This window comes from Choloepus didactylus, chromosome 13, assembly GCF_015220235.1.
Source record: "Choloepus didactylus isolate mChoDid1 chromosome 13, mChoDid1.pri, whole genome shotgun sequence".
NCBI lineage: Eukaryota > Metazoa > Chordata > Mammalia > Pilosa > Megalonychidae > Choloepus > Choloepus didactylus.
In genome coordinates, this window is record NC_051319.1 from 2,071,696 (window position 1) to 2,085,099 (window position 13,404).

The following is a 13,404-nucleotide window of genomic DNA, read 5'->3' on the forward strand; positions in this document are numbered from 1 at the left end:
TCATCATTTAGTTAGTGTACTGCATTTATTTAATTTAAAATTAACTCCCCAAAATGTTTGTTATTAAGAAAATCTGTCTCTCAGTACTGTTAAATCTTTGGCCATTCCCCTCAGTCTTGCTCAGAGACAGCATCTGACTATGTATGGTTTCTACTTTTTTCACTAGATTCATTAACATGTTGATCATAGTTACTTTAAAAACTCTGATAGCTCCAAGGTCTTTGAGATATCTGAGTCTGGTGCTTTGGTTTCCTTTGCTTCTTATCAGTGTGCTCTTTCTGCCCCGCCCCAGCCACCCTCCTGCATCTTTTTAAAGAAAGTCTTTCTTTAAAAGCCAGACTTTTGGCTAGGAGAGTAAAAACTGAGTCAAACAGTTTTTATGCCTGGAAATGGGCACACCTTTTCTTCTTCTAGGCCACTAGTGTGGGGGTTTGATTTAATCTGTTTAGCAGTTCAGCTTGGTTTGGGATTTATTGTCACTATGGTTACTCTCAGTGCACCACATGATTCAAATTCCTGTATTTTTGTCTTGTTTTTAGAGTAGGAACTGATTTGCCAAGAGTTTTTCTCAGTATCTGTTCAACTTTCAGCTTTAGGTCTTCCCTTAGTGCTGTGCTTCAGAGCAGGTCTCTCAAAGATCTTGCTTCTCTCCCAGCAGTAGACTGCTGTTATTTGTTACTCACTGCTTATTAGGGGAAGGGAGGCCTCCATCTTGGTTGGCCTCTGGGTCCCTGGGTCTACCGACTAGGACCTATTTGGTGATCCTGCCCCACTCTCAGCTGTCGGTCTGGACCCCAGCCACATTCTTGCCCCCTCCTTCAAGGGGAAAGGGTTTTTTCCCCTGTTCCTTTCCTCCAGCAGTTCTGTAGGAGAAAGAGGTAAAAAGGATCTAGTCAGTGCTCCATTCCTTGACTACAGCGGCCATTCCCTTCCCTTGGGCCTGCACCAGAGCTCAAAGCTAACGCTTTCTCAGGGCTCTCACCCAGCCTTGTCTTCCTCATGAGGTTCTTAGAGAAGACCCTGCAAATGGGTGGTGAAATTGCCCTTGTTTATAGCCCCCTAGGGTTCCCTGTTTTTACTGACCCACCATCAGCCATTAAGATTTCATTGAAAACTCTTCTTGATGGTGTCTGGCAGTGTCTGCCCCAGGTAAGTAAGTCCCAGGTAAGCAAGTACTTGCTGCTTCTCTCTCCTGGGAGGCACCTATTTTAGACTGTCATTCAACCTTTGTTCTCTGATGGATTTGAGAAAAGTTGTGATTTGCACATGGCCCTGCATGTTTCTCTTGTTAGTGTAAGGGTAGGAGCAATCCCTTTCCAGTTGTATATGCCTTTATAGAAAGCTGGAAGAAGACTAGTTTATTTTTAACTAGACTAGCTTCAGCAGGGATAAACAGAAAGTAATGAGAGTCATGAAGAACAACAATACAGAAAAATACATGCAAATAAAAAAAAGCAAACTAAAAAATCTACCTGAAACCCAAATGCACTGTTAGTCTTCCAAGAAAAAAAACAAAGAAACCCTACTCTTAGAATGGTGCCTAGGGCCTATAGCTTTTGGAAGGACCATCGCTGATACCACATTGTCTAAGAATAGAAGACTTTATAGTATATTTTATGCTTTCTTCCAAGGCTAACAAAAAGGATCCTATTTCACAAAGGCTGTCTAATTTATAAAAAGAGCTCATTTAATAGTGAGAAGTGATTCTTTCCTCTTGAATAAAAGGAAAAACCTTATAGTCTGGAATTTAGTTTTTTATTTATTCTAATTTTAAGGAAAAAACTACCTGCTGAATCAAACTGTATCTTCTATTTCAAATTTGTCTCAACATGGTTTAAGGAAAACCAAACTGATTCCATCTTTGAAGAAGGAAGGTGGGAGCCCATTAAAACAAATTGGACATTTATCTATACACTAAATGTGATGTAGGTTCTCAGTTCTCATGTTGAGCTTTGTCAACAAAAGAAGCCTTGGACATAACAACCCAAGGAAAGTGGTGGTGGCATTTTGGTTGGTTTGTTTTGTTTCAGTTTTTCCATTTTAACAAGACATTGACCTGTTTTCCAAAAGGCAAATTAAATGTATTATGTGTCTTCTGGTATCTAATATGGCTTAGTGATTGACAGAGTCCACATCACTGTTGTTACTCGAGAATAGTTTTCCTGTCTAACCAACGTACGTTTCTGGTTCCTAGGGAAGGAAAATACAACCACGCAGCCTGCTTTGGTCTCCAGCCTGGCTGCCTTCTCCCCGATGGCAGCCGGATGATGTCTGTGGCTGCCCTTGTGGTGAACTTCTCACAGCCGGTAGCAGGTCGTCCCTCTCTCCTGAGGCACGATGAGGTGAGGACTTACTTCCATGAGTTCGGTCATGTCATGCATCAGATTTGTGCACAGGTGAGTGATTTTTGATAGTAAACCTACCAGTTCCCTCTTGCTTTCCCAGAAATTTTTTTTCCACTGCTGTCAAGTTTCTCCACTCAAAATGTGTTTTCAGAAGCTGAACATGGTTGAGAATTTCCTAGACCTTCTGCAAAAACACAAATTTTTTTCTCATCTTGTCTCTTTCACAATATATTTTTACTCAGAGGTGGTTAATCCAATGGTGAAAGAGTTTCATTGAATACCAGTAATATGGAAAAAGAAAAAAATTATCATTAAGGAAAGATTATAAATGTTATGATTTTTCCTTTTAATTATTTTCTTCACAGGAATTTGGTATGAGAGATAAAAACTGAGATATACTGTCTCTTCTGCTAATTGTTTCCTTCAGTTCAGTAGTTTTCAACCCTTTCAGACTGTTTCTTTTTTTTTTTTTTACAATATTTGATTTTTAAAAATTTACTTTTTTAGAGCAGTTGTAAGATTATATCATTACAGAAAAATCATGCAGAAAATATGGAGTTCCCATATATCCCCCCACACACATGCAGTTTTCCTTATTATTAACATTTTGCACTAGTGGTTTTACATTTGTTACAATTGATGAACCAAAATCATGTTATTAAAGTCCATAGTTTCCATTAGGGTTCACTCCTTGTGTTGTACAATTCTATGGTTTTTTAAAAAATTTTTATTCTGGTAACATATACAACATAAAATGTCCTGTTTTAAGCACTTTCAAGTATACAGTTCAGTGGTGTTAATTATATTCACAGTATTATGCTACCATCACCATCATCCATTACCAAAACTTTTCCATCGCCCCAAACAGAAGCTCTATGTAAGTTAGCATTAACTCCCTGTGCCCCATCCCCACTCCTGCCTGTGGTAACCTGTATTCCGATTTCTGACTATGAATTTACATATCCTACTTATTTCATATAAGTAAGATCATACAGTATCTGTCCTTTGTGTCTGGCTTATCTCAACATGATGTCCTCAAGGTTCATCGATGTTGTAGTACACATCAGAACGTCATTCCTTTTTTTACAGCTGTATAACTTATGCCATTGTATGTATATACCACATTTTGTTTATCCATTCATCCATTGATAGACACGTGGGTTGCTTCCACCTTTTGGCTATTGTGAATAATGCTGCTAAGAACATTGGTGTGCAAATATACTCTTTTTTTATAATAAATATTTTTAAACACCTCTCTTTGTTAGCCTCAATTTAAAATCATAGATAATATAACCCAACCATGTAGAGAATTTGCCAGGGGTAGAAGGGGGGAGTGTAATGGATTGTAACTGATTTTTCTGGTTTTCTGAAAGTAAAAAGTATGTTTATTCTCAGCTTGTCACACAGTCCAGTAATTTAGGTTGAACCATATGAACTTGCTGATATTTAACCATTTTTGACATATGAAAACATCTAGTTCAGTAGTTTGACCTAATAGTTTGAATAAATTGATAGTGACAGAAATAGAGGGATACTTTTCCAAATTTGAAATCTCTATGAGTCTCTAAAGAAACTTTTTTAATAACCTTTTTTTTTTATGAATAGTTTTAGATTTACAGAAAAGTTGCATTTGAGGTACAGAGATTGCCCATACACTATCCACCCAGTTTCCCCTGTTGTTAACATCTTACAGGGTAGACCTTTTACAATTAAGAAACCAACATTGGTACAGAACTCCCAGATATACTCCATTCTTCATTCAGATTTTATTAGATTTGCCTCTATGTCCTTTTTTCATACAGAGAATTTTTTTAAAATCTATTTAGTTTTCTAACTGAAAAAAAGGAAGATATTTATTATGTTTTTCAAAAGTTAGGGCTTGGGCACAACTATGCAGTAAGACATAATGAATTATTAAGAGATTTGTACTATATGTAAATAATTCTGAATGCAGGAGTGGTACCTGCTGGCTGATACAAGTGGTTTGTGTTGTCAACTCAAATCCAAGATTGATATTGCTGACAGTGACATGATTTTCCAAAATGGTGAACATCTCTTAGGAAACATTCAAATAAAAAAGTATAATCTAACTCTAATTTCTATATTAGAGCCCAGTAATTAATAGGTTTGGAAATTAAAATTCTGTAAAAAATACTTTGCAAAAATATGTACAATGGAGTTAGTTTCTAGGTTCACTTAATTATAATTGTTTATTTACATAAATGTCCATCAGGACATATGAAAGACATGCAAGATATGGGGCAGTTATTTACTGCCTGACATATGTGGGACGTCCTGGACATCCAGCATCCGTAGCTCCCAGAGTGCCCCTAATCATTGAAATAACCAAAAATGTACCCACACATTTCCAAAATACCACCACTGCCTTTGTTGAAAAACTTTTTTAATTTTTTTCAACATTTTATCTTTACATCCTGGTGCTTCTGTCTTTTATCTAAAAGTGGGTGGAAAGGGGAGGAATAGGACATGCATCTGTCCAGATAAATAAGTCCCGATATAGCGATTTCTACCCTCTCTTTAATCCCAGGAGAGGGAGTCTTTCAGAATAATCCAAACTTTCTTTCTTAGGTAATTTGAAAGTCTGCTATCATAGCACTTGTTTCCTGAAATATTTATTATATTAGACTTCCACCAGTGTCTGTTCTGTGGATGAAGTTTCCCTTAATTGGGATAAGTCCAATTTCCATTTTTCTAAAATTTTTTATGAGTATTTTAGAAAAATCAAATACTGTTCTTAATTTCAGGCTTGTGGAATATTATTTAGATTATTCAAGATCTAGTTATGTATTTGTACATAGATAAACAATGGCCTGCTTTTAAAACAATGATGCCTAACTTTTTTGGATCTGAGGACCCTTTTGAGAAAAAGCTGTAGATACCTCTTCCCAAAAAAGGCACATACAGATACACCCAGAATTTCACACAGAATTCCAAAGGGCTCACAGACTCCTTGAGTACCAGGCCATGATGGATCCCAAGTTAAGAACTCCCAGGTTGCAGCAGGTTTCCTCCTTATATGGATGTTGATAATAGGCTGATGAGTTCACGAGGAAGTAATTTGATGGTTTTAATCACACTATTAAAATAATAGATCTTCAGATAGAGTTTTCAGTGTTCTTTATGTATGTTCTTATTTTCAGGCACAGTCCTTTTATAACTAATAACATATGCTTACCATGTATTCATCATGCACTGCTCCACAATTCTTTATGTTGTTCTTATTATTCCTTATATTATTTTGATCCCTTAGGATAGCCGCATTATCAGTAGAAAAAATTTTCTTGGTACTCTGACATTTTAGAGCTGTTTGGCTAGTGAATAAGCTATAAATATTGCATTCACCAGTTTGATATCTCTCTCTCTTGAAATTGTGCTCTATGTTCAGTAGCTGGAGTTTTGCCTAACCTTATTCATGAGCACAAAATGTGTCATACGGATGAATAGTGTGTTAGTACAGTCCTTTGCTTGGTCATCTCATGAGATTATCTCAGAATAATCTCTTTTTTGTCTGTTAATCCTTTCAGATGTCTTAATAATATTTTAAGAACCTCTGAGGTAACCGTATTTGTCACTACTTTTGTTTTAAGTATAAGCACAGATCTGTATTTGCAACTTTATAATAATTTCAAACCTTTTGTACTGACCTAAACTGGGTTGTACTAAGTAAGGAGTTTAATAGCTTCTATATTCAGTAATACTTTTGACTTATCTGAGAAATATATAGTGAATAAAAATTTTGCCATATATGTTCTGTGGATTTTTTTAAGATATGCTTTTTCAATGTTTGAGTTCTCCACTCTGGCAGTTTGCAGGTTTGATGAACAAAAGAGTTCATTTGAGCTTGTCCTAGTAATATTTAAATGTGTCAACAGGAACAACCAGTTTCAAACATGTAGATGTACTGGTTCAATACTTGTACTATCACATCATTCAGGGCATGAGTTTCACCTGTATTTTCTTGTGTTTACTCTACAAGGTAGGTAATTTTGACAATAGCAGTCAAGAGGTGGTATCTCTCCTATTTTGTTCCTTTTTCATGGCTTTATTGTGGTTTGGGATCTCAGTAATCACTGGCCTTTTGAACTTCTGTAGAATCAAAGAGTAATGTCTCTTAGCCTCTGTTGTGATGTCTTTGTTAGTTTGTTCATTGAAAGCAACCAGTAATGAGTTTTGAACTGAGAAGGATAATTATCTTAAGGCAATACATCAGAATCACAATAAAGCCTTCTTAATTCAAAAGAAAAGGAATGGAGGGGCAAAAAAAAAAAAAAAATTTACATAATTTCAAATAATCTGTCACTTTGGTCATAAGACTAATAACAGAGCATCTTATCTGCTATAAATGTGTTGAATTAGATACTGTTGTAAGTAAACATACACTGTATTAGGTGCTCTGGTGTAATGGCAAGAACACTGGATTAGAAATCATCCATGTGTTTGTGGGCCCGTGTGACTTTTGACAAGTTATTTGAACTTTTTGAACCATAGTATTTTTCTTATTCATAAAAATGGAAGCAACAGTGATTCTTGTGCCTATGTCCTTGGAGTGCTGGGGAGATTAAATAAAATAATGTGTGAAAAGGCACTTAGAAAAGTGCTATGCATATTTGAAGTATTATTCTTATTCTGCTTATATATAATTCAGCTCTTTTGGGATTAATAAGTAGCACACAACTCAAAACTTAAATAAAAAACTGCCTCAAGACAAGCTAACCCTCGATGAATTTTGAGTGAAGATCTGTGGAAGAGCCCTGTCACTGAAATTCTCACTCAGTAGGTCTGTAAGAACCTCTCCGGGTGGTTCCGAAGTACAGACAGGTTTGAGAGCTGATACAGTCCAGCTGTGCTGGTTTGAAGCTGTTATGTACCCCAGAAAAGGCCATGTTCTTTTAATCCATTCCTGTGGGTGCAGACCTATTGCTGGTGGGGCCTTTGAATTAGGTTATATCAATTTGAGAAGTGACCCACCTCATTCAAGGTGGGTCTTATTCCTTTTTATTGGAGTCCTTTTTGAGAGGATAAAGGACAGAAAAAGCCCATAGCGCTTAGAGAGAAAAGCCCCAGAGATGCTAAGAGAAGCCCCACAGAAACTCAGAAGAGTAGTCCACTGGAACCAGAGCTGAAAGCAATGAAACCCAGAAGCAAAGGACCAGCAGATGCCAACCATGTGCCCTTCCCATGTAACAGAGGTGTTCCTGATGCCAGCAGCCTTTCTTCAAAGAAGGTATCATCCTGCCGATGCCGTAATTTGGACAGTTTCATGGCCTACAAACTGTGAATCGTAAGTTAATAGATCCCCATTATAAAAACCAAGCCATTTCTGGTATATTGCATTCCAGCAGCTTTAGCAAACTGAAACACCAACCAAGGAAGGAAATGATTTGCCCAAGGTCACAACAGTGGCCAGGCAGTGGCAGAGTTCGGACCACTCCCAATATGCTCTCTGCATGTTTCAGGTTGGGGATGTGAGTCTGAATGCAATAAAAACCAAAATATATCCTTTTTGGCTTAAAAAAAAAAAGCCAAAATAAAGATCTGTGGAAGGTGATTGGAAGCTACCATGTTTGTGTTTGTGTTTTTTGTTGTTGTGTTTTAATTATCAGTATCTGCTTAGAAGCAAGAACAGAATGAGCAGTTTAGAGTATTGGAGATGGTGGGGCATTAGTTGAAGAGAAATGTGGGTATGTTTATCTTCAGCATTAACACCAAGGGATATTTGCAGGAAGCTGAGGACAAGCTTGGTCAGCCCAGCCAAGATCTTACCTGGTTGGGCAGGCTGGGCGGGCCAAGAAGAATAATAGCAGCCAAGATTTACTGAGCAGTTACCTTGTGCCAGGCACTCTGCACAGTGCTTTCCATTAATTAATTTTGTCCTCATTATACTCTGTAAAGGAGATAAGGAGTATTATTTTCCCCATTTTTTCAAAGTGAAAAAAAGTGAGACTTAGAAAGGTTAAATGATTTGCCCAAGATCTCACAATCATGTTGTTCACCACTCTATTGCCTGTACCATTCTTTGCCCTCTGACTGAGACAGCACTATGTCATGTGATCTGAATTTGGCCTCCCAAGTGTGTATTACCTTTGGATGGAGTTCTTTCTCCTAAGTTTCTTAAATGGCATTCTCTCTTAATCAGTCTCATGTAAGCTTGTGTGGAGTAAATGAGTTTGTCATGTATCATGTTTACCTCCATGTAAGTTGACACTGAGGTTTGGTCCTAAAGTACAGTGAACTATCAACCAAAACACTGTAGCCTTTGCTGACTGTCATCCTATATCCCTCTCCCTAACCCCTATACACTGTTATAATTTTTTACTTCAACATCAGAAGTGATTTCTTTCAGGGATCTCATTTTTGATATTTGATTGATATTTGTTTATATACAAGTGCATACATAGAATGAACATTTAAATTTATAAATCAAAATGTAATCTACATGGTGTTTATTTTTATTTGGGGTGGTGCTTATTTCTTTCATTCGCTTACTGTATTTTCTACTTTTCTTTTCAGTAGTGAAAAATCTTATATTTAGAATTAGCCAGCTGGACTCAGTTTAAATGATCCCAATTTTATTGGCAACATCCAAAGCACTGTCAAGAGTTAGTCAAATGTATGCCTTCTTCTCTCCACCAGGCCTTATCAGGGTGTTGACCTTGGCCACGTCAATGTCTTATAGCTTCTTCACAGCCTTTTTGAGCTGGAGCTTGTTGTTCTTGACATCCACAATGAACACGTGTGTTGTTGACGTCTCTCTTTGTGGCTGACTCAGTGGTACGGGGGACCTTGAGGATGACATGGTGGCAAAGCTTGTTTCTCCTGAGTCATTCTTCCAAGAATATTCGGGCTATCTTTGGCGATGCAGAGTCTTGGGCCACTGGAAGGTAGATGATGTGTGGATCTTTTTTTGTGTGGCTGTGAACACCTGTCAGCGCTATCTTATTGGCCTTCAAAGTCTTTGCTTTGGCTTCAGTTTTGAGAGAAGCAGGGGCTTTCTTCACCTTTGCACCATCTTCATGAAAGCCTACATGTATTTTTTTTAATAATTAGAGAAATATTTTTAAAAGAAATGTTTGGTTGATTATTTAAGAAAGAGAGTTATCATCTACTGTGTCTAATGTGTTATACTAGGTGTGGAAGGATGGGATTCAAAATAAAGAAAAGAGTGTCTTGAATGTTCAGAGTTTAGCTTGCGGACATGAAATACAAAACTTAAAATTTTAAAGCAGTATTAAGTACAATGATAAAAATTAAATATTTAGTAATTCTGAGAGAAGATAGAAGAAAGGCGATGTTAGGTCAAGGATGGGTAAGAAGTCAAGTCAAGTATGATCATAAGAAATTTCTTAGGATTATTTAAGGCTGAGTTTTCATACATACAGATTTTCCTCACAGCTTCATTCATTTCACAAATATTTGTGAGTACCTACTACTTTTCTGGCTACGCGCTGGACTTTGGAGACAGTGGTAATAAGGCATAATCCCTAATCTTAACCATTTGCATTTTGGGGGTTTTGCTTGTTGGTTGCTGGCTATTTGTTTTTTATGGTGTCAGAGCTTTATTGAGCGATTCGTGGATTAGACGGCATTTTAGTTTGAATAGTATTTTTTTTTGTTGTTTTCATCTAAAAAGAAGCAATTTAAATAGGAATACATAGAAGAATATAGCCAATTTGGGGGGAGGTCTGGAGATTTAAGATGCGATATTCAAGACTTGCTGGTTATGTTTTGTGTCATGTGTCTTTTAAATGATGATGATGATGATACGTATCTGTTGAACTGTAAGACTATTGTGAAGATTAATAAAATGTTTACTCGTTCTCTGTTGCTGTTATTACTTCTAGTGATTGTTAAAATAGGACCTTTTTGTTAAAAAAAAAAAAAAACTTTTTACTTTGAAATACTTTCAAACTTACAGAACAATTACAAAAATAATACAAACCCCATACAGAGAACTCCAACATTCCCCAACCCCACCACCACCAGATACCCAGATCCACCAATTTTAACATTTGCCCGCATTTACCATATCATTCTTTCATTCCACCTATCTATCAGTCCATTTATGTGTCCATGTATTTAACAATCCATTTCCTGAATATTTGAGTGTAAGTCATATAAATCATGCTCCTTGAACACTTGATACTGCCACATACATTTCCTAAGAACAAGGATATTCACTATGTAACCACCTTAAGTGCAAGGTATCAAGTTCAAGAAATTTCACATTGATATAAAGCTTACAGTCTATATTTCAATTTTTTTATATGTCCCAATAAGGTCCTTTTTTAGCTTTCTATCCTCCCTTGTTAGATCCCATCCAGGAACATGTATTACTTGTCATTGTCTCTTTAGTTGTTCCTTCTTTTTGTTGTTGTTGTTGTTGTTGTTGTGGGCACATATATAAAACATAAACTTTCCTATCTCAACCATTCTCAAGCATACCATTCAGTGGTATTTTAATATTCACACTGCTGCAGTACCCTCACCACTTTCCATCACCAAAACTTTCCCATCTTCCCAAATAGAAGCGAGTATGACCTTTTAACTTTCTATTTATGACAAAGTTTAGTGGATCATAGTCACTTTTTTTGTTGTTTTTAATGTCTTGCCTTGTTATATAAACTTACTCATTTCCCAAGATTTAGGGGTAGATCAGACAGGTCAAGATACCACATGACTACTAAGAAATAAATAGTGGACCACCCCCAAACAGCCAAGGTCAGTTCTTCTGAAGCCTGTTCTTTTTCCTTAACACAAGGCACTTACTGATTTCAGCAACTGCCTGTTCTTTGAGTTGGGATTTGCCATCATTAAAATAACACTTAGTTGTAATCACTAAAAGCAGCTGGTCTCTTACTTAGAGCAATAACCCACAGGGCTTTGGCATTTAAATACAACAAAAGCTAACACAAGACTTTTGGAGCTACAGTTTATATAATTGTGCTCCAGCTCACACTGTGTTATATGAATTGAGAAGTTCATTTCTCTTTATAGAACCAAGTCATCTGTTAAAGATTCTGTTATGTTGTACAAAGTATATTTTAGGCATCCTTTTGCCTATTTTAAAAGATGATAAAGAAAAATCTCATCTTCATACAACTTTCTTCCTCTCAGTAACTTCTAACTAAACAGGAATCGAAGTTTACATTGTTTTCTAGGGTTCTGTTGCCAAAACATTTCCTTCAGTAAAGCTTTGTGAAGTGTCATCTGCAAAATGATTTCCTAACTGGATTATTTTGTGGTGTTTATTTTGGAATAAGAATACTCTGTTTTATCTAGAAGATACATTAAACTTGGTAGTTACCATATCCTACAAAACTACTTGATTCAGCACTCTTGAATTGTTCATATTAAAAACTGTATTAAGTATTTTGGGATTCGTTGGATTGTAATTTTTAAATGAGGGAGTAATAATTCAGGAGCAATGCTGTTTTGCCTGCAATACCCCATCAGGCTGCTAGATTCTAAGCCTTGCCTGTGGTTTCTGTGTGGACAGACACAGTAGCTGACTATGGATTCCTTTCACTTTAGAATTTAGTTGTTTGCTGGAAATAGAGCTTTTGAATTTTGTAGGTTCTTTGTACTCATTTGAAAAATATTTAAATGATGTTGCCCAAAGGGCACACAGAGAAACAGCGTGACTGACTATCGGGAAATTAGTAGGCTCAAGGGTTATTTTTAGCTTTTACTCCCTGCAAACGTTTCCTTTTGTTCTTTAGAAGACATTGTGGATCTGTTCATTCATTTGCTGTACTCTCTCCCCCCTTACAAGATTGCTTTTGGATAGAATAAGCCCTCTCTTCTCTACTCTGCGTGACATAACTATGTTGATTCTTAATTTTATTCCATTTTAACAGTACCTCATGAGTTATTCATTTGTTCATGTTTTCTCTGGATATTTAACCCTTCTCCCACCCTTTCCTTCCCTATGCACATACACTTTTTTGATATTATTTGGTATTGATTGTTCTCCCCTCATCTGCGAATACTAAATTTGAAAAATGTTCACACAAGCAGGATATATAAAGCTTATATTTTTGTCAAACTATTGTATGGTGGTAGCTATTGGTATGATTTTACCTTTGTTTGCTGTGGGAGTTCCTATTTTAAAACTATATTTTTGTAAAATATTAGGCAGTTTGTATTACAAATATCACTACCATTCCAAGTCCAGGATACATGGTTACAAATGGCCTTTACACTTTGGCCTTATGCTTGATCTTTGAAAAATCATCCAATATATAGTTGAAGTCAGATTTCTCAGTAAGTGCCCTGAAACCTCACTGTAATTCTTCACTTAAAGGGGAGTTTGATATAAGACATGCCCATTTTAGATCACTTCCAAGAGAATTTAGTCATTCTGTAATATCATAATTTAACCCTTTGTTTCATTTTTCTGTAAGATAGTCACTATAGCATTAGTGGTTAAGATTGTGGTTTCTGCAGTCTGACCCCCTGGTTCAAATCTTCAAATCCTAGGTCTAATATTAATCTCTTTATGTCTCAGTTTCCTTATCTCAAAAATGGAGATAGTAGTACTTCCTTCATACAGTTGTTTTGGAATTTAAGTCAGCTAATCCATGTAAAGGGCCTAGCGTAATGCCCGACCTAGTCAAGTCTCAGTAGATGTTTGCTGTTATTAGAGTTAATATATAAAATTGTTTTATCTATAATGTAGGATAGGGCTATTTTCAAAGATTATATATCAGAATGAGGCAAAATATTCCATTTTCTGGGGACTTTTGCCTGTTTCCTATAAGAATTTTTTATTGAGATGTCCTCAACAGAGGTAGCCTAATTCCAGTTCCTAGTGAGTTTAGTTTTCCTTGGCCCTTCAGTATTTGCAGTTCTTCATATCTTAGAATCAGCGTAATTATAATGGGAAGTCAAGCAAATCATTTTTTCCCATAAAAAGAGGAAGGCAGAATGTGAGATGGCGTTGACATCTGTGTCTCTGCCCAGGTCCAAAATGGTAATTTGCTGCTGATTTGGCTCCCCATCTGCTGCTTTCTCAGGTGGTTAAGTCCCCCCCCCCCAC

General features: G+C 36.5%; 1 protein-coding gene across 1 annotated transcript in view; it reads left to right on the plus strand.

Moving 5' to 3' along the window:
• The window catches only part of NLN (neurolysin), a 139,743-nt gene that overhangs the window by 82,548 nt on the left and 43,791 nt on the right, over nt 1–13,404 (plus strand). The window contains exon 9 of the mRNA XM_037801563.1: nt 2,195–2,396. Coding sequence (XP_037657491.1) covers nt 2,195–2,396 — 202 coding nt within the window. The remainder of the gene's footprint in view (nt 1–2,194; nt 2,397–13,404) is intronic.